Source organism: Canis aureus, chromosome 31, assembly GCF_053574225.1.
Source record: "Canis aureus isolate CA01 chromosome 31, VMU_Caureus_v.1.0, whole genome shotgun sequence".
NCBI lineage: Eukaryota > Metazoa > Chordata > Mammalia > Carnivora > Canidae > Canis > Canis aureus.
In genome coordinates this window covers 29,143,155-29,163,374 of record NC_135641.1, presented here as the reverse complement: position 1 = coordinate 29,163,374, position 20,220 = coordinate 29,143,155, and the positions used below count along the sequence as shown (strand labels likewise).

Here is a 20,220-nt window from a genome sequence, read left to right as displayed (position 1 = left end):
TTCCACTGGGTGCGCTGTCCCTTTAAATGGGGACGCCGGTGCTGGCTCGGTGAGCCCGGGGCCGGCCGCTTGTTGATTTCGGAGCTGGTGAATTTCACATTGTTTCCACTTCACTTTCCGCGCTCGCTCGCGGGAGGCTCGGGCCGGCGGCGGCGGCGAGGCCGGGGGCGCGGGGGGGCGCGGGGGGCGCGGGGGGCGCGCGGAGGGCGCGCGGAGGGCGGGCACCTGCAGCCTCGGCGCCGCGCGGGGCCGCGGGGAGGGCGGCCGGGGTCACCCGCGCACCCCGCCGCGGAGAGCCGCTGGCCGAGCCGGGACGCCCGGAGCGCAGCGAGCCGGCACCGGCCGCGCAGACGCCCGCCTGCCCGCGGGCCGGGCCGGGCCGGGCCGGGCGGGGGCGGGGCGGGGCGGGGCGGGGGCCGCGGCGGGCGGGCGGCGAGCGGGCGCGGGGCGGAGGCCCGGGGGGCGCGCGGGGGGGCGGGGTGGGTGCCGCGGCCGCCGCCGAGCTGCTCCTCGGCGCGTTTTGCATGAAGATGGCGGCTCCCACCGCCAGCAAGGCAGCCTCCCTGGGCTGCAACAACAAGCCGGCGTTCCCGGAGCTGGATTTCAGGTCGGGAGCTCGGGTGGAGGAATTGAACAAACTCATCCAAGAATTCGCCAAGCACGACCAGCGGGAATACGACGACCAGAGAGCGCTGGAGATCCACACGGCCAAGGATTTCATCTTTTCCATGCTGGGTAAGGAGGAAAAGGGGGAGGCGTGCGTGTGCGCGCGAGTGATGGGAAGCGGGGTGCAGAACCCGGCCCCCGCCCCGCGCTCTCCTCCCTCCGTGATTCCCTTCCCGGAGCCGGCGCCTGGGGCACAGCCATCCCCGTTCCGCCTCCCTCCCCGTCTCCGCTGCAAGCCGAGCTCCCCCGTCCTTATGGACTTCGCGCCGGGCCCCCGGGTCTGCCCCCCTCCCTCCCCGCCGCGGCCCCCGTTCGCTGGCTCTTTTGTTACTGCCTCGGCGGCCCGGGGCTCGCGGGCAGGTGCGGCGCGGGCGGCGGAGCACCTCGCCGTGGGAGGGCAGCCCCTGGGAGCGGCGAGGTCCAGGTGGCCCCGGGGCGCCTGGCGACGCGGGATGCGGCCCCGGAGGCTGGGACCTGCGCCTTCCCGCGCCGAGGCTCGGGGTCCCGTGCTGAGCCCGGGGCGCGCGGACCGTCCGCTCGCGGCTCTGGCTCGGCGCCCGGGCGGCAAGTTGCGCCCGCGGTCCGGCCGCGCCGTCACGCCGAGCCCCCCGGCGGCCAAACTTGTTGGGTGTTCCCTTAGCAACCCGCTCCGGCGGCCAGGCCGGGCGCCCGGAGTTCCTGCAACTTTGATTTTGCAAATCGACCTCCCCTGTGAAGCGCTCGGGAGCCTTTCCTGCGCCGCCCCGGGGCGCCGGCGGAGCTCGCGAGTCCTCCCCCCCAGCTGGAAGAGGACCCGGCTCGGAGCGCGGACCCCAGAAGCGCCGGGCCCCTCCTCTGTGTGCGGTCCGTGCCCCGGCCCCGGCCCCGGCCCCGGCCCCGGCCGAGCGCCCCGAGTCTCGAGCCCCCCGGGCACGTCGGGGGGAGGGAGGGGAGAGAATGACGCCGCCACTCCCACCCCCCACCTCCAAGCCCGGCACCCACAGGTCCTTCAACGAGATTGTCAGGTGTGCGTAAAGGTAAATAATGTAGCCCACCTGGACACCATGCCTCCTCCAGCGCCCTGTCGTTGGATGCTGGCGCCGGGGTGCAGGCCGAGCGTGCGCCCCGGGAGCCCCCCTCCCACGTAGCCTGCGGCCGCACCTCGGCGACCCTAGGGCTGCGGTCGTGGCCTGGCCCTTGGCGCCGCGCAGACCTGGGGTTCTGGGGTAGGGCTGCCCTGCTACGGGGCTCGGAGCCCTCTACATCCTCAGCCGGTTTTCCAAGTCCTGGAAAATTTTATTGAACAAGGGCTCTGACCCCAGAGGGAGACAGATTTTTTTTTTTTTTTTTTGCCTTCCTGCTACCCCCTTTACTCGGATTTCAGCCGGCTGTTTGTCGTTGCTGGTTCTATCATAAGGTGCCTTCTTCGCCCTCGCTGTTCTTCCTCCCCGAAGCCTAAGGTCCAAGTCGGGGGTGATACGGATTGAACGTGTGGGGCCCGCTTATAGTAATGCTTTGGGAAGTTGGAGAAAGTATGTGAAAACTTGGGGCTGCATTTTTTTTTTTTTTTTTTTTTTACCTTTGGCTCCACACTGCCCAAGTGTGTCCTGAATTTTGTATGGGGTTGAAAAGCTCTCTATTGAGATACTCGGCTATTCAGCTGTTCAGATGAATTCGATGTTTTTTTCTTTCTTTTTTTTTTTTTTTAAACGACTCGCTAACCTGGTGGGAGTGAGCTTCCAAATCTGGAAGCGAGCACAGTGATTGTCAGGAGGGTGGGGATGCACAGAGAAGGCTCAGGGCAGTGATTTCAGTAGCTTAATCATGGCCTTTCTCTGACATAAATAATGGAAGTCTGCCATTGTGTTGTTACAGCCCCCACATCAGTTCTGATGTCTCCTGCTTTGTTGGTTTTCTAGAGAAAGGTGCTGGGTGACCATCACTCTGGATAATCATGGAACAGAAAAAGGGAGGGGGGAACAGAAAAAGGTAGGGGTAAGTTTAAATACTGCACCTCATTAGGAACTACCATGCTAACCCCACGGCTGAGACACTGATTTAGCAAAACCTTCACCCACATAGGAAGGGTGAGTTATCCCAGGGTGCTTCATCTATACGCGTGTTTAATGCCACCAGAGGCATTTTGTTGACAGGTAAGCTGAATTCCCTTCTATTCCCTTTTATCCCGTTGACCTTGCAAGAGAAGTCTTTCTTGCTCCCCTGGGAATTTGATACATCCACCTGCAGGAGAGAAAATTCAGGAGAGTGTCATTTAAGCCTTTTGCCCCTCTGGACACTAGAAGGCAGATGGCAAAATGCGCTTGCCTGTGTGTGGTGCTGCATTCATTTGTGAGTTCCCTGCTTCCCTTTAATGAGATGCTGGCGGCTCTAGACAAGTGAAGGTTTGGCGACAGCCAGGGTCCCCGTGTGGATTTACTTTTTTCTAAAGCGGATTTTCGCTTGGCTTAAAAAACAAAATCTCTTTTTGTGCACTTTGTTTCACTTGCCACAGCCTTGAGTCTTTCATGAATATGTAAATGAGGTGTCTTAATGACCCTCAGCTTGTTAAGGTGTCACTGGGGTGGCACCAGGCCCTCATTTCTGGGAGTTTTTTTTTTGTGGGAGGGGGGCCGCAACTCATCTTGGCTTTGTTCTGCCTCTAACTGAGCTTGTGTGTACCTGAGGATTGTCAGTAGCTTAAAAACATTATCTCCTCACACAGTGAAATCGTAGAGGAATCTGGTGCAAGCCCCTTTAATGGAGCTGTGGATACTACTACCTCAGTTTTGAGGCAGCTGGGGTGGGGGAACCAAACACTCTATAAAATTGTTAGTCTGGACCCAAGCGCCGCCTTCCCCCCCTGCCCTTTTTGTATTGTCTACTCTGGAGGCAACTTTATGCAGAAGTGCATAAAGTGGTGGTAGACAGTGGTCATTATCAGTGACCCGTCAGCACCAAGAAAGTCCACTGTCCTGTCAAAGCAGGGCTCGTAATAGGCTGTGTGGGGTTGGTCTGAACCTGTTGGTGGTCACCGTGGCCTTTGTGATCTGTCCTGACATTCTGTGTTTGTACAGAGATTCTGATTCCTTTGAGGCAGATGTTGGCTAGAAACCTCTAGACTCACTCTTTATTTCTTTACACCTTGGTCTTTTAGGAGACTGATTGCTGTTATTATCTAGTTAATATTTGAGAGCCCAGATTGTGTGAGAGGCTGGCAGTGCATAATAAACACCATTTATCAAAATTCAGGGAAATTGCCAGAGTTCATTAATGTTTTAATAATATTTGGTATTTGCATAATGTCTCTGCCAACTCTTTTGTTATCTTCATTCCCTGGCGAGGTTGGATGGAGACTAGCTGTGTCCCCATTCAACAGATGCAGAACAGGGGCTATGCAGAAGCTCTAGAAGCCAGGAAGGAGACAAGCAGTCACTCACCCTACAGTCAGAATGGTAGATAGCAGGGCGATAGTTATTAGGACAGCTCTCATCTGCTGATTGCCTTCTCAGTGCCAGGAACTTCACATGGTCTTAGGAGTAGGTATTGCTTTCCCATTACGCAGATGAAGATACTGAAATTTACTGGGCTTAAGACCCATCCAGGTCCTCAGGCTAAAAAAATGGTACAGATGTTGCTCAAACTCACAACACCCTGCCTCTAAGACATGTTCCTCCTTTCCTCCTAGAGAACCTATTAAGAATAAATGCATTAAGTCCAGAGGACAGCAGGCCGCCTGAGTGGTTCAGTGGTCGAGCACCTGCCTTCAGCTCAGGGCGTGATGCGGGATTCCCGGGATCGAGTCCCACGTCCGGCTCCCTACATGGAGCCTGCTTTTCCCTCTGCCTGTGTCTCTGCCCCTCTCTCTCTATGTCTCTCATAAGTAACTAAATAAAATCTTAAAAAAAAAAAAAAAAAGTACAGAGGATAAAAACATAGCTTAAAACATTGCTACCTCTCCTTCCAGGATTTTGTTCCTGATTTCAGCTGTCAGCGTTAGAGTGATCCAAGCAGCATGGGAGCTGATTTCTGGAACAGTCTGAGTTCCAGTATTTTATTCCATAAAAAAAATCACTTATTTGAATTTCTGGTTGAGCAATTGGTCATTGTAATACGATGTGGAAATCTGTAATTCCAGTCCTAGTCTGCCTCTTTGCTAGCTGAGTGGTCTTAGTTTTTTCATCTGTTAAACATGGGTAATTTTGTAAACTGAAAAGGAATGTATACATGATTTCATTATTTATTTAAAGAAACGGACATTAGAAAATCTAGTGAGCTTAGCCTGGGATTATTTCTGCAGGTTGGTATCAGAAAGAACTAGGGAGTACAATTCGAGGTGGCCTAGGAGAACACGTTATATAGGCTCTGGCTGTATGTAGAAGGCACGACTGACTGTTAACTTGCACTGCCATTTGTTACGCTCATTTTATACGTGGGCGCTCGTGTTAGCCACTTTGCATAAATCCATTAATTTATGTAATTTTCTTCCGAAAACTTTGTGAAGATAAGTATTCTTATACCTTTGCATTCAGCAAATACTTGCTGAATGTTAGACTGTTTGCCAAATAACATGCAGGGTCCCGAGGATAGCACAGTGAGCAGGAACTTTGAGAAATTCATACAGGCTCTTGGAGGCCCTGCCTCTTCTCCTTTGCCCACAACCACTACCCAAGGTAGTTTGCTGGCTCTTGCGTCCTTTTCGAAACATAAATGTTGTAGCCACCTCAAAATCCTGCAGTGTGGTGCTTCTGTGTGCTTCCAGACCTACTATATTTTTAGGCACTTTCTGTGTCTTGAGAACAGACCATTTTGAAGCCTGGTCTTTTTTTCCAGTGTTTGAATGACATTGTCCTTGTAATGTATTTATCCAGCAGTATTTATTGAGGGCATTTATTCGGTCATTGCCTCATGGGCCTCCAAGTCTTGGTAAGTTCCTTAGAGTTCTAGTCACTAACCTACTGTATCTGGATAATAATAGGCAAGATTGTATTTGACGTCTACCCTAGCATTGAAAGTATTACACATATAGGGCGGGGAGATCCCTCTGAATATTTATTTTTGCTGCTAGTTTGGGTTCTCCTTCCGTGGTACTGGGCATCGCTGACCTTTGTCCTTGACAGAAGAGCCCTAGAACTGTTGATGATTCTGGGCGTTCTGCTGCCCACGGGATAATGCATTGCTCGTGATTAGACTGGGCCTCTTTTGCTTACATGGAAATATTAGATTCTCTCTTGTCAAACTGAGAACTTGTCATTGAATTAGCTCTTTAGACTCTCCTGCAGCTTTTTTCTTTTCTTTTTTTGGAAACAATTTGGAATCTGTGGTGCCCTTTCAGACCTATTGAAACAGAATCCTTGGAGCTCCCCAAACTGCTCAGCACTCTGCAATCCTGTCCTGTGTTGGGCCTAATGCCATGCATTTCCCATCCAACAGCACTGCTCCTATGCACAATGAATATGATCCCAGTTGGCATGGAGGCTAGGACCAGGCTGTTGAGCCGAATGGGTAGATATGCCTGCTAGTTCTTGGAAATGGAGTCCTTCCACCTGGAACAGAGGCAGGGAGGCGACTGAGATGAAGCAAGTAATCACCCTGCACCAGAGGTTGTCATAGGGCTTTACATCATTGTATCATCTAATTGTTATGGTAACCCTTGGGGGAAAAAAAAAACAGTGAAAAATTCAGGAACTTCCCAAGTGTACCAATGGGGAAGTGTACCCTGCTGTCAGGAGACCTGGATTCTGGTTCCTACTTGCAGTTATTTGCTGTGTGACTTTGGGCAAGTCACTTTGATTGTGTGCCTCAGTTTCTGGGATATGTAAGCTGGGGTTAATAGTTAAAACCACCTCGTGTGTTCAGATGCATTCAATTCTGAATCTGAGAACTTTTGTGCAGTACAGTTGAAGGACATGTCTGAATTCTAGTACCAGCTCTGTTTTGAGCTGTGCGGGATGTGCGTTGCCGGGAATAAGTCTCCTTGGAGCCTCTTTTTGCCCACTTTCCAAATATAGAAACTACAAAGAATAAAGCAAATTCATTCCCCAATTCGGATCACTATTAATATTTTGACGTGCGCTTTTCCTAGACATCTGTGTTTACACACACACTTATACCCACTCATACTTACAGGCACACAGTTTTACATCATATAGATACATGGTTTCTCTTGGTAAATTTATCAATATGTTGTCATCTACCACACTTTAGAAAAAGGAGTTATAATCTAAAGCCCTTGGACAAATGTTCTTCCAGCTTCTTTCTTTCATCTTTTATTCCAGAAGTAGATACTGTTCAAGAACTTAGAGCACATTCTGTGATTTGATAATTGGGGGTGCTGAACCTTGATGTTGTTGGCTCCTGAGGGTTTTATCCGCCTTCCAGGGCCTTCTCCTTGCTGTGTCTTTGCAAGTTCTGGATGGTCACAGAGTACTACCCCTACTTCTCACTTCCTTCCTTAGCTTGGACTCTTTTCTCTGTGAGGATTTCTTAACCTGGGTCCATGCAGATAATAACATGGAGTGTGTGAACTTGAATGAGAAAAATTACAGCTTTATTTTGATTAATCCCTAACTGGAATATAGCCTTTTTCTTCCATTATAAAAGTAGGTAGAGTAAATCACAGTAGTATTAGTAGTACCTATGTTTTTTCCTTTTCTTGCCAAAAGAAATCAGTTTCATTTCACGTTATAATTGTTGCAGATATTTCAAATTGTTTATTGCTGCTTTGAAATGATAGTGTCTCTCTTAGGCTAGATTTCATGTCATGAAGTAGTGAAGAATCACATGCATTCAATCACAAATTTACTTTTTAAATGTATGTTTTTGCTTTAATATTGATTTTCTTTAAATTCCTGTGTGATTTTTTTTATCATTTTCATCCTCATATACTATTTTTTTATTTGCATTATTCCATGGGTTTCACCAGCCTGTCAAGATAATCTGTGTCACAGAGACAGTTAAGAGTTTCAGCTTCTAAGCAATAACATCTTACCTTGGCTTCGTTTGCCTCTTCCAGCTCCAATGCCACTTGATTCATGAAGCTTTCCTCTGGCTCTCCAAGGAGAAAAAAAAACTTAACTTGCCTGTGTTCTCCTAACACCTGGTCCCCCTTTTATAGCCCTTAGCACATTCTTTCCCATGCTAGGTTGAAGAATCCAAGGCTTATTTATCTTTGCAGCACTCTGGGGTCAGGTACACAGTAGGTGCTCACAGAGTGTTAAGTGATTGATTCACTCAGCCTGAAGCTTATTTCAGCCTCAGTTTAAGGAGTGAGCACCTTCTGACATTGTCTCTCAGAATTTTCCCTTCTGGAAAGCCATGTTACATCGTCCTTGCTGGAGTCAAGAAAATCTTTGATCTGATCTTTTTACTTGGTAGGGGAGTTTTTTTTTCTAGATTCCAAGAATAATAACCGTGAGACTTATCGTAGGGCAATTTAAGAAATGTGCCATCTATTTGCCGTAGCTTTTTGACCCAGAGCAACAAACAGTGCGTTGTGGGAATGTCCCCTTTTCTGTAGACACTGGCTTTTCTTCCAGGGCCACTCGGGGTCCACATGGAACTCCTGCATGGAAGTTCCACCTTTGGGGCTTTACCAAACGCAGAGGGCGTGAGTCATCTTTTCCACGAAGGCGTTTCATATGCCTGTCAGTCAACCCCCAGGTTTCCAGATGCCTACTCTGGAATCTGAATTCAAGCAATTCTTTTTATAAACTACTATTGTTTGCCATCAGTAATAATAAGTTATCTTTGTGCAGTGCTTTATTGGTTATAATACATGTCCACATTTGATGTGTTTGGTATTATTCTCTGGCAGGCCTCTGAGAAGGGTTGTGTAGGATTTATTGACCCCTCCATTCACCGATGGGGGTCCTGAGACCCTGGGAGGAGTTAGAGGTCATGGAGTAAGTTGTAGAATAGGACGCAACCCGGCTCTCAAGTGTCTTCTGCTATAGCACGTGGTCTGCAAAGAGCTTGTGTGCTTTTCTGCCTTTAGACATCTTTCACAGGTTGCTGGCGTGAGTCTGTTTTCCCAGACTAGGGTGAGGGTAGCTGTTTTCATTCCTCTCTGGGCTTCTCTGCTCTTCCCTTGGAGGTTGGAATGGGTAAGTACATGCCCCATAGGTCTGCATTTTCCAGATGTGAAGGTTAGGCCTTGCCTCGCTGGTTCTTAGGGTCTGTGACGGTGTTCCTTGCCAGCTGAGGGATCTCTTTAAAGACATTTGTAATTATCCTGTTATGTGAGACTCTGTCTCTAGGAAATAGCTGCCCGTTTCTTGTTAAGTGTCTTTTCATCAGTGCCCTCCGCACAAGATAGAGGGACAGATAACTTGGTACAGTGCTGCTATGAACCAAGCTAGCATGGGGAGCTATTGTTCAGTTTGCTTATTTTTAATATTTTTTCCTGCACTCAAGAAGACATGGTTACTTTTGGCCAGTTAAGTCAGTAATGGGAGGTGGTATAATTTTTGTGTAGGTTTTTGCTTCTCCGGAGACTAGTGTTTGAATATCTACAGCGTGTGCCGAATCGTGTAAGCATTCATTCATAAATTCGGTTAGCATAGGTGGGAACGCCTACCGCAGACTTGTGTTAATTACTACGCTGTGTAAGTGCATCGGGTGGTGAGTAAGAGAAGCAAGGTCAGTGCTTCCGTGGGACTAACATGCTCTGGGGGATTCAGCAAGAATTAAGTATGCAAGTATGTAGGGACACACGCTGTTAAAAACGGAAGCATGGAAAGTTATGATGGAGGGTGAAACTGGGTAGGCTGGAGAGGAGTGGGAGAGGAGGCCTTGGTGAAGCCGAGACCTTTGAAGGAAAGATGAGTCGGAGCCAACCATCTGAAAGGAAGACTTAAGTCAGTTCAGAGTATTCCAGGAGACAGCACAGCAGGTACAGAGACCCTTAGACGGGGGTAAATTTGAAAGCAGCTTTCCGGGCTGCTTAAATGATAGCCAGTCTGCTTTGGCCTGTCCAGGGAGGAATGGTCTCTGTGCAGATGCGGCCTGAGCGGGGAGGAATGGGCTTCCTGCAGGTAGAGGTTTCCCAGGTGGACCCTTTGGCTAAGGCCCTTTGGCTTAGGGCCTTGCTCACAGTATGCAGGGATTAGCAGGGAGGAGGACAGTGTAGAAAGGTTGGATTATAGGTTCTCAGAAGGCCCTTTGTAGTCAGTCTGTGAATCTCTGGTTTCACCCTTGAAACAGTGAGTCCTGTATTAGATGACTTACGGGGTCAAACTGCAGCTTTCATGGGATGATACCAAGGCTTTCCTTGTGTCTAGCCCCGCTCAGTTCCCAAAATACTTCTATATGGACAGCTCACAACCACCTTCTGAAGTAGGTGTGGTGTTTGCCCCTCACAGAGGAAGAAACCCAAGGACAAGGGCAGTAAAGTAAGGCACAGTCACTAAACAGTTGACTCCATGGGATCCAACTCCAGTCTGGAACCTCAGGCTCTCTCCAGGTTCTCTGTGTTATGCTCATTCTAAAAAGCCTTTCCCCGGGCCCCTCGCTGCCGAGTCCCAGGGTGTGGAGGCAGTAGGATTTCTGGTCCCGAGAGGGGCTCGCGGGTCAGCAGGAGGAACCCAGCCAACAGGCTGCGAGTCTGCACGTGCCTGGTACCGATATTCAACTTGTAAGCACTTTGCAGGCTGCTTCAAGACCACCCTTTTAGCAGCCGCAGCTGTTCTTAATAGCAGCTGCTTGTGCGGATTGTGCTGTGATTAATAAAGGAAACTCAACACTTTGTTCTTTCATCTGTGCCCTCGCTGTGCGCGGCGCGCTCCGGGGCGGGCTCTGTGTGGGGTTCGGACGCAGGCTGGGCCGCTGGTGCCGGGCCTCGAGGTCGGCGCTGCCCTGCGGACGCCCACGGGCCTGGGCGGGGGACGGCGGGTGCGGGGGTGGGGGGGGGGTGAGGACGGCGGGTGCAGCCGGCGGGCGGTGAGGACGGCGGGTGTGAGCGGGTGAGCGGGCGGTGTGGACGGCGGGTGTGGGCGGGTGAGCGGGCGGTGTGGACGGAGGGTGTGAGCCGGTGAACCGGCGGTGTGGGTGGCGGGTGTGAGCGGGTGAGCGGGCGGTGTGGACGGAGGGTGTGCGCAGGTGAGCGGGCGGTGTGGACGGCGGGTGCGGGTGGGTGAGCGGGCGGTGTGGACGGAGGGTGTGGGCCGGTGAGCGGGCGGTGTGGACGGCGGGTACGGGTGGGTGAGCGGGCGGTGTGGACGGAGGGTGTGGGCCGGTGAGCGGGCGGTGTGGACGGCGGGTGCGGGTGGGTGAGCGGGCGGTGTGGACGGAGGGTGTGAGCCGGTGAACGGGCGGTGTGGACGGAGGGTGTGAGCCGGTGAACGGGCGGTGTGGACGGAGGGTGTGGGCCAGGTGAGCGGGCGGTGTGGACGGCGGGTGCGGGTGGGTGAGCGGGCGGTGTGGACGGAGGGTGTGGGCGGGTGAGCGGGCGGTGTGGACGGCGGGTGCGGGTGGGTGAGCGGGCGGTGTGGACGGCGGGTGTGGGCGGGTGAACGGGCGGTGTGGACGGAGGGTGTGGGCGGGTGAGCGGGCGGTGTGGACGGCGGGTGCGGGTGGGTGAGCGGGCGGTGTGGACGGAGGGTGTGGGCCGGTGAGCGGGCGGTGTGGACGGCGGGTACGGGTGGGTGAGCGGGCGGTGTGGACGGAGGGTGTGGGCCGGTGAGCGGGCGGTGTGGACGGCGGGTGCGGGTGGGTGAGCGGGCGGTGTGGACGGAGGGTGTGGGCCGGGTGAGCGGGCGGTGTGGACGGCGGGTGCGGGTGGGTGAGCGGGCGGTGTGGACGGAGGGTGTGAGCCGGTGAACGGGCGGTGTGGACGGAGGGTGTGAGCCGGTGAACGGGCGGTGTGGACGGAGGGTGTGGGCCAGGTGAGCGGGCGGTGTGGACGGCGGGTGTGGGCGGGTGAACGGGCGGTGTGGACGGAGGGTGTGGGCGGGTGAGCGGGCGGTGTGGACGGCGGGTGCGGGTGGGTGAGCGGGCGGTGTGGACGGCGGGTGTGGGCGGGTGAACGGGCGGTGTGGACGGAGGGTGTGGGCGGGTGAGCGGGCGGTGTGGACAGCGGGGGCAGCGGGCGGCTCCCCTTGGTGCCCGGGTCAGGGATGCTGCGGGGACACGGTCACAGCCCCCGCCCGTGGCGCCCGCAGCCCTTCCCCGCTGCCCTCCCCGCCAGCTTGCCTGTTGCCGCCGCCCCCTGCCTGTTCCTACAGAACTTGGAGGATAGTCGCACTGAAACAACTTTTGACCACGTCGCGGGCACAGTTGTAAATACTTTATACTTGACCTAAGTTGACCAAATTAGTCCTGACCACAGCCCCCGGAGAACGGTTACTCCTCCGATTCCTACTCTCTGCCGGCAGTCAAAAGCACAGAGAGGTTAAACTGTTACCCTGTGCCCCCGAGGTACTGGTAGACTGGGGACTCCGACGCTGAGACCCAGCTTCAGGCAGAAAGCGGCACATAATTAACAGCTTTCTTGGGTATATCATCAAACAAACAAAAATACCCCCTTTCCTCCTGCAAAATGGAAATCACTGATGGAATATTACAGTTTTAATTTCATGCTGCTAGGAAACTTGTGAATTAGCTGGCTTGAGTGTCTCCCTCTTCCATTTTACAAAAGTGGAAACTGAGGCTCAGAAAGGAAAGGGGACTTAAGCATCCTGAACACTGACTTTAGTTTTGGGCAGAGTGGGGGTTATAAAAGTGTCCAGAGAGCGACTGCTTCCTGAGAAAGGTGCTTACCTTTGAGACCTGGTCACTCAGTAGCCTCTGCTCCCCCCGATCCCCCCATTGGAAGGAAGGGTCCTCCTGGGCTTGAAGGGAGGCCAAGTCCCTGAAGCAGAGCTGTGTTTCAAAGTCGGGAACATTCCCTTGCTCCAGAGAGCCACCTTGTGTCACTTGCAGTGTTCTTAACTGTTATAGATGAAGGACACTAAATAACCTCGTTAAGGCCCAGTGTATTTCTGGCCTTTCGTGTTTGCCTTTGTCTTCCAATTGTCCCTTGTCCCTTCCTGTCTGGTTTCTTTCCTGTGAAGTGTGTCCTTCTCTCACACCTGTGCTGTTTGCACAGCTCCAAGCGTCATGATGAACACGGTTGCCTCTGAACGGTCTGTGTGTTGGCTGGGTGGACCGCAGGACGCTGGGCCAGCCTGTGATTGGGAGGAGGTGATGCTCAGGCGCGAGGACGCCTTCTTGGGACGCGAAGGAGAACCACCACTACTGTCCCTCCCTTCTGCTGGGCTGAGGGCTCAGAGCCTTAGGAGGATGTAGAGAGTTGTAATAGGATTCAAAGAATCATAGAGGAGTGAAGCCAGTGGGGATCTTCCGGAGATCAGCTCATGTATCCCAGCATTTTGCCCACAGGGAAATTTAACCCCATGGTAGACGGTGGTCAAGCTCAAGGTCAAAGTAGTGGTGGTTGGGAAATGTGTCCCAGCTGTTGGCCAGGGGTTCTTTCAAATGATTTAAAATAATTGACCCAGAGACTCCTGGGTAGCTCAGCAGTGGAGCATCTGCCTTTGGCTCAGGGCATGATCCTGGGGTCCTGGGATCAAGTCCTGCATCGGGTTCCCTGCAGGGAGCCTGCTTCTCCCTCTGCCTGTGTCTCTGCCTCTCCCACTGTGCCTCTTAGGAGTAAATAAATAAAATCTTAAAAAAAACAACATTAACCCATTGAATCCTCACAGGGATCTTGTGATGAGGGTACTGTTACCTTCCCCAGTTTCCTGATAAGGAAACTCTAGCAGTTAAGTCACTTGCTCCAGCTGGTGATAAGAGCTCCACTCCAACCCAGGAGTTTTGCTCCTTCCCCCTCTTTGCACCTTTCCAAAACAGGAGTAGCATTACTTTCTCAGGTCTGTATTGATTGCTGACATCTAGACATGAGGTGGCGCTGAACGCTGAGGGGTGGCTGGAAGGGATGGGAATAGTGAGCAGGATGGAGAAGATGGTGATCCTGCTACCCTGCAAGCCAGTGGCTCATACGTTTCTTCAGGCTCCTGGTCCAGAACCTTGTCGTCATTCCATCATTTAACCTTCCTTGGCAGCCCTCAGGACAAACATTCTTCTGATGCTTGTGGTGGTTGTTTATTGAAAGTCCTTTCTGTTAAGTCTCATCTTATCCAAGGTCTTCTCATTTTGAAAGAAAGAAGGTGTGTCCCAGCTAAGTGATTGATTTAAAGCTGTATAAAGGTCAACTGGGCCCTTGATACTAAGTAAATTAGGGCAGTTTTATGAAGGCTTTTTCCTCTTCTCTCTCTCTCTCTTCCAGTCCCATCCCCCTCCCAAGTGGGTTTCATTCCAGATTTAGAACATTTAATTAGGACATAGTTAATGTAGTCTGTTGTTGTGGGGAAAATGGGGAGCAGATCTTTTTTCAGTGAAAGGTAGATGCCGGGATCCCTGGGTGGCGCAGCGGTTTGGCGCCTGCCTTTGGCCCAGGGCGCGATCCTGGAGGCCCGGGATCGAATCCCACGTCGGGCTCCCGGTGCATGGAGCCTGCTTCTCCCTCTGCCTGTGTCTCTGCCTCTCTCTCTCTCTCTCTCTCTCTCTGTGACTATCATGAATAAATAAATAAAATCTTTAAAAAAAAAAAAAAAAAAAAAAGAAAGGTAGATGCCAAATGCACTTTGAAATCAAAAAAAATTTTTTAAAAGATTTTATTTATTTGAGAAAGAAAGAGAGCAAGTGAGAGAGCACAAGCAGGGGGAGCAGAAGAGGGAGAGGGAGAAGCAGGCTCCCCACTGAGCAGGGAGTCCGATTAGGACACAACCCCAGGACCCTGGGATCATGATTTGAGCTGAAGGCAGACACAACATGCTGAGCCACCCAGGCGCCCTGAAATCAAGATTTGTAAATTGAATTGGGTTTTATATGAACCAAGGCATCTGCCTCTTCAGTCTCGTGCTGTTTTTGAAAATGAAGAATTATTAAAGTAAATAAACCCATCCAATTTCCCTGTTTTGTAAGGGCAAATGTTTGTATGTTGACTTGTCTTCACCACTGTCACCGTGCTACAAAGTCAGTTACTGGGATGAAACAACTTCTTGAGATCCCAGTGCTTATGCTCCAGAGGATTGGAATTGGAATCCTCGGAGAAGCCTCATTCCCAGCCTACTTACTCATAGATTTCCTGTGGTACAGTATTGGTGGGAATGGGAGCATCCTGGTTTGGTGAACCCATCTGCACAATGCAGCAACTCATGGGAGGGGATTTTATGATCTCTAATTCTCGGGGAAGAGAGGACTGATAGGAAATGATTTTACTCAGTGTTTGTGTCATTCAAGAGCAGCTGACCCCTGTTCCTGTCTCCCTGGATCCCATCCTTATTGCACTGCCTCTGCCCTGGGGATTGGTCCTGCCCCCTGCGACTGCAGTTTCTCCTTCTGAGACACATTCCTGCGTGCATCCTCAATTTTTTCAACGGAGATCTTGCAGGACCTCTGCAACAAGTCCTCTGCGGGCCAGTGGACATACAACGCGGGACAAACCTTTGATGTTGTTGATACAAGTATTAGGAGGAGATGGACAGTGAAAAAACAAAACAAAAAACATACAGTTTATGATCAAAGTCCTTCAGCAGAACACGTTGCTGGGATTTGTCATTCCTTCTCGAATTTGACATGGTTGGCCATTCTCAACTCTCTTCCCGTGGCTTCAGTGGCAACATACTCTTCCTGCTGGTTCTCCTTTTTCTCGGTTTTCCGTGTAGAGGACAGACTTGAATTGTTTTGGCCAACCCCTGCTGACTGGTTTGTCTCTGACCTACCTCACAGTGCTATTGCTTGTCCCAGCCCAGAACTCTTTACGGCCTCTTTGACAGCTCCCCTTGGGTGACCCAGCGGTGCCACAGACTGAGTGCGCAACGTGAATTGAGGCTGTGGACCAGCTCCTCCTCAATCAGCCACAGCACCCTGCACCGAAGGGCCCACACTGGAACTTGGCAGTCCTCCCGAGCTCCCCGCTCCTCGTCCTGTCCCAGAGCTGACGAGGAACCTAGGCCTGTCAAATCTGCCTCCTCCTTTAAGACCCCACTTCCTTCTTTGCATTCCCCTCCCGCCACCCGAGTGGGGGCCACGGCCATCTGTTTCCTGGATTACTGCAGCAATCTTCTTGCTGGGTTTTCCGTTCCCAACCTTGCATTTTTTTTCATCCATTCTCCGTGCTGAGTCATCGTTAAGTATGCCTAGATCGCTCAAGGGCAGCCCATCATTCCCCACATGAAGTTCCCACTCTCCAGCATATTTCATGAGGCCTTTGGAGACCCAGCTGCTCACGTCTCTGGCATCCCCTGCCAACCTTACCAGTTATTTCCTGTATACGTGCTAGGAGGTAGGCCCTGGGGGAGGCGCCCACGCTGCCTTCTCTCTTCCAGTGACATCCCACACCTTGTGAGTGGGACTCCTTGCTCTCCTGTGGCCTCTTTGGCCTCATCTCCTCAGATGTCCTCACTGACTTGGTTTCAGTCACGTTGGCCTTTCAGTTCTTGGGAAATACCATGTTGCCACCCACTGAGGCCCTTTGCTGGAATGTCCCATCCCTCCCACCACATGCCCACATAGCTCGTTAACCTCTATTGCCCGGAAGACCTCAGCACCATCAAATCAGCACTTCTTGGAGGTCTTTCAGGCTAGCCTGGAACAAGCCAAATTCTCTTAAACTGGCATTCTTACCTTTACAGATGTCTTAGCCATACTGGTCAGTTATGAATTTGCAATTATTTGTGCCGAATATCTGATTTTTCCCAGTGCCATAAAAGCTTGATGATAGTCCTTGGTGTATCTGTTTTTGTTTCTCTTGTTTTGCTTACCTGCAGTAGGGTTGTTCAAGAAATATTTGGGAGGGGGTCTGATAAATATGGGCAGAATCATTGGCTATCTTGCTGTCATTCTAGCAGTTAGGTGGTATACGGTTCATGATGAGTTCATGATGGCCATGTGGGTAGTGAGTAGTGAGTTTTGAGTATATACCTTGGTGTGGTTAGGGGGGTTGTCTGTCTTCTCCAGTCTCTTAACTTCTCTGCAGCATGTAGTCATGGAATTAAAAATGTGGACTTTAGAGATTATTTCCAGTCTTTTTAGAACATGACTTTTTTTTTCTTTCCAGTGAAAACAATTACAAAGATTTAAATGATAGTGGTTATATTTTTACTATCAGTTTGTTGGGGGGAAAATGAGTACTTACGGAAAGCTACAATGGATCTAGTTAACCATGCAAATAGCTTTCAATTTTTTTGTAATAGCATCTCCATGTATTTGAAAAATAGTAATGTGTATGCATTAGAGCAATGCTTGGTGGGCATATGAATTTATAGCACCAATGACTCCATGTATCTGTGATCTCTTAGGAACTAGCCATTTAGTCGGGCTCTTTATTTTACATTTGCATCAGATTTAGAAACTGGCTACCTGTGAGCTCAGTTTTCTCTGTATGTATTTAATTTGACCAGCATAGTGTTTTTAAAAATGTAGAACAAACACTTAAAAGCTGGGAGATTTTTCACAAAATCAGATTTCTAACTTGAAAAACTAAAAGGCCTGGGCCTTATTTCCTATATGGCCATAATCATCTGGTACTGAACAGTAAACGCCTCCTTTAGAAGTGCCACACTTTTCTTCTCTTTGTCCTGGGGCTCTCTTTTCTCTATTCCTGGATAGCAAGTGGCCAGTAGGATGGGACCTAGAAACCTAGTGACCTCACCCCTGGGTGAAGAATGCCTCTCCTCTGCATCTCTTCCTCTGCCCAGGAAGAGCCGTGACCCAGAGTCAGCGAACCTGGGTCCTTGTCCCCTTGCTGTTACTGACTAGCTTGTTGATCCTGAATAAGATAGCCCGTGTCTCCAAGCTTCAGTTCTGTCATTTGTCATCTACTTGCAGTAAATACCTCCTGGACCCCCCAGAGTTGATTGGCCTATTAGCACAATGGGACATGTTTGTTATTAACTCCCGTCTTCTCTTTCCTTGTCTTTGGCTCTCTTTCATGGAGGTTAAATTATTGTTGCACCTCGATGTTCATCTTAGGAATACAAGAAGGGAGCTAGGGGTTCTTCCCTCCTTTCTCTTCCCAACCTTTTTTTTACCCCTATCCTGTCTAGCAGCTCTGCTCCTTTCATTCCATGTCCTCTGCGCTTGCGGGGTGTCCCACAGCCATAAGCAAGCTCCTTCAGTGACATGTAAGACACATCAAAGTTGAACTCTAAATGTCAAAGAAGTGTAGTTGCATTATTGCCTGTTGAGATACTCAGTAACTAGCCAACAGTGGCGTTACTAATGTCTATGAAACACTAACAGGATACTAGGCTAGCAGGGAGGATTGATTTAATTTTCAGTGGCATTGTCCTTGTGGGCAAAATCTGTGGTTCTGTGTTAAGTCGTACTTTGTGAAAGAAACAGTACCAGTGCTTTTGTCCTTGTGGATCTTCAAGGGACGGTAGGCATCAGTGCCACAAAATAGGAAATAATAAACAGGAGTGTCAGCCTCTGGGATTTCATGAAGCAGGGTGGTATGGGAGAAAGAAAGAATGTTGTCTTGGGAGTCTGCAGACCGGAGTCTGTTATAGGACAGCTGTGTGATCTTGGGCAAACTATCCTCTCCGAGCCTGTTTCTTTGTTAATAAAACAGGGATAACCGAATACATTTCATCTTTTAATTTTATATGGAGCTGTTGCAGGTTCGGTTCTAGACTATTGTAATAAAGCAAATATCACAAGCAAGTTAAATGAATTTTTTGGTTTCTCAGTGCATATAAAATTATGTTTATACTATACTACCGTCTAAGTTGTGCAGTTAAGCATTATGTCTAAAAAGACAATGTGCACACCTTACTTAAAAAACACCTCATTGCTAAAAAAATGCTGTCATCTGGGCTTTCAGAGAGTGACAGTAACTGATTACATGCCATCATAGCAAAGGTAGTAATAAGGAAAAAGCTTGAAATATTGCGAGAATTACCGAAATGTGACACACAGACATGCAGCGAGCTGGTGCTGTTGGAAACATGGTACCCATAGACTTGCTTGATGCAGGGTTGTCACAAAACTTCAATTTGTTTAAAAAAAAAAAAAAGTAACGTGCAAACTGTAGTAAAGAGAAGCACAATAAAATGATGTGTGTCTGTACATGAAACTGTCCTTCCCATCCATTTTTTCACTGAAGTAGGATTAGTCCATCAGCTTGTGAACAGAGAAGTAGCATAAAGGTGTCTGAATAGAGGTCTCGTATGATTCTTTTTGCAAACATTTGGGCTCCACGTTCTCCTGAATAGGTAGAATGAAACTCCCTAGTGATTTTTTACATTTTGCAAGTAAACCAAAGTAGATGTTCCAGGAAACCAAAAGAAATCTTTTTCTGCCTTTTATTAGTTTCCCAGACATTTCAGAGAAGGGTAGGATTGGCCAAACAGGATGCTCATTCCAGCCACCACATAAACCCAGTTCACGAGGCCATCGGGTGGCGGGGAAAAGAAGCCCCCATGCCACAGCGATGGGCTGCCTGGATTAAAAAAATTGAAATAAAGTTGAGATTTTAAATTTGAAACCTATGAGAGGGAGAGGGAGATAATATAGGGGAGATGGGACTGGGAGCTGACTGGGGTATATGCTGAGGTGTGGGAGGATGTGGCATTCTCGCTCAAAAGTCTACATAGGAATTTAAGATTGCATTAATACTTTTGAGAATTTAGTGGCACCTGAGTAGCTAAGTGGTTGAGTGTCTGCCTTCGGCTCAGGTCATGATCCCGGGATCAAGTCCTGCATTGGGCTCCCTCCTTTCTCCCTCTGCCTGTGTCTCTGCCTCTCTATCTCTCTGTGTCTCTCATGAATAAATAAATAAAATCTTTTAAAAAAATACTTTTGAGAATTTAGGGTGGTGCTAGAGGCTGGGCACCTGCCGGTGAAATGAAGGAGGTGGGCCCAGGACCAGAAATAAGGGTATTAAGAAGAGACTTCTGCTCCTCCAGGTTTCTTGAAAAGTGGGGGCCAAGAGAGAGGTCCTAGCAGGTCCCCCACTCACTTATCCATCACCCACCCTCCAGGAATTGGTGACTGGTTGTTTTGGAGACAGTGTTGGTGAACTTGGAGTTGATGATGAGTTGGATACCAAATGGGATCCTGGAGAGACTGAGAAGAGCTTCCGAATGTTCTCTGAGATGTCAGACAAAGAGGAGATTTCTTACTAGTGCCTTTCTTTCCTATTAATCTTACGTGTTTTTGTGGTGATTGGGTGAGAAAAAGCTGGAAGGAAGCCTTTCCTTAGAGGGAGAGCTGCCCTATGAAGTAGATGTGCGCCTCCTCCAAATGCCCGCTCCTGTTGCTCAGGCTGGGAGATGGAGGGGTGGGGTGCTGGGTGGATTGGGAAGATGGTTTCTTAGGGAATGGAGGGGTGGAGCTTCATCTCTGGTTTTAGGAATAGAAGCAGAAGCTCTGAGAAGGACAAACATTATATGGTCTCATTCATTTGGGGAACATAAAAAAATAGTGAAAGGGAATAAAGGGGAAAGGAGAAAAAAATGTGTGGGAAATATCAGAAAGAGAGACAGAACATGAAAGACTCCTAACTCTGGGAAA

The 20,220-nt window shown here is 50.1% G+C and overlaps 1 protein-coding gene across 2 annotated transcripts in view; it reads left to right on the top strand.

The window, feature by feature from the left end:
* Positions 1–462: 462 nt before the first annotated feature.
* MB21D2 (Mab-21 domain containing 2) overlaps positions 463–20,220 on the top strand; it is a 108,078-nt gene continuing 88,320 nt past the window's right edge. Inside the window, exon 1 of one of the 2 annotated variants that reach the window (XM_077880099.1) lies at positions 463–735. In XM_077880099.1, coding sequence (XP_077736225.1) covers positions 525–735 — 211 coding nt within the window. In that variant the 5' untranslated portion in view covers positions 463–524. The remainder of the gene's footprint in view (positions 736–20,220) is intronic. The other variant, XM_077880100.1, reaches the window with a different exon arrangement.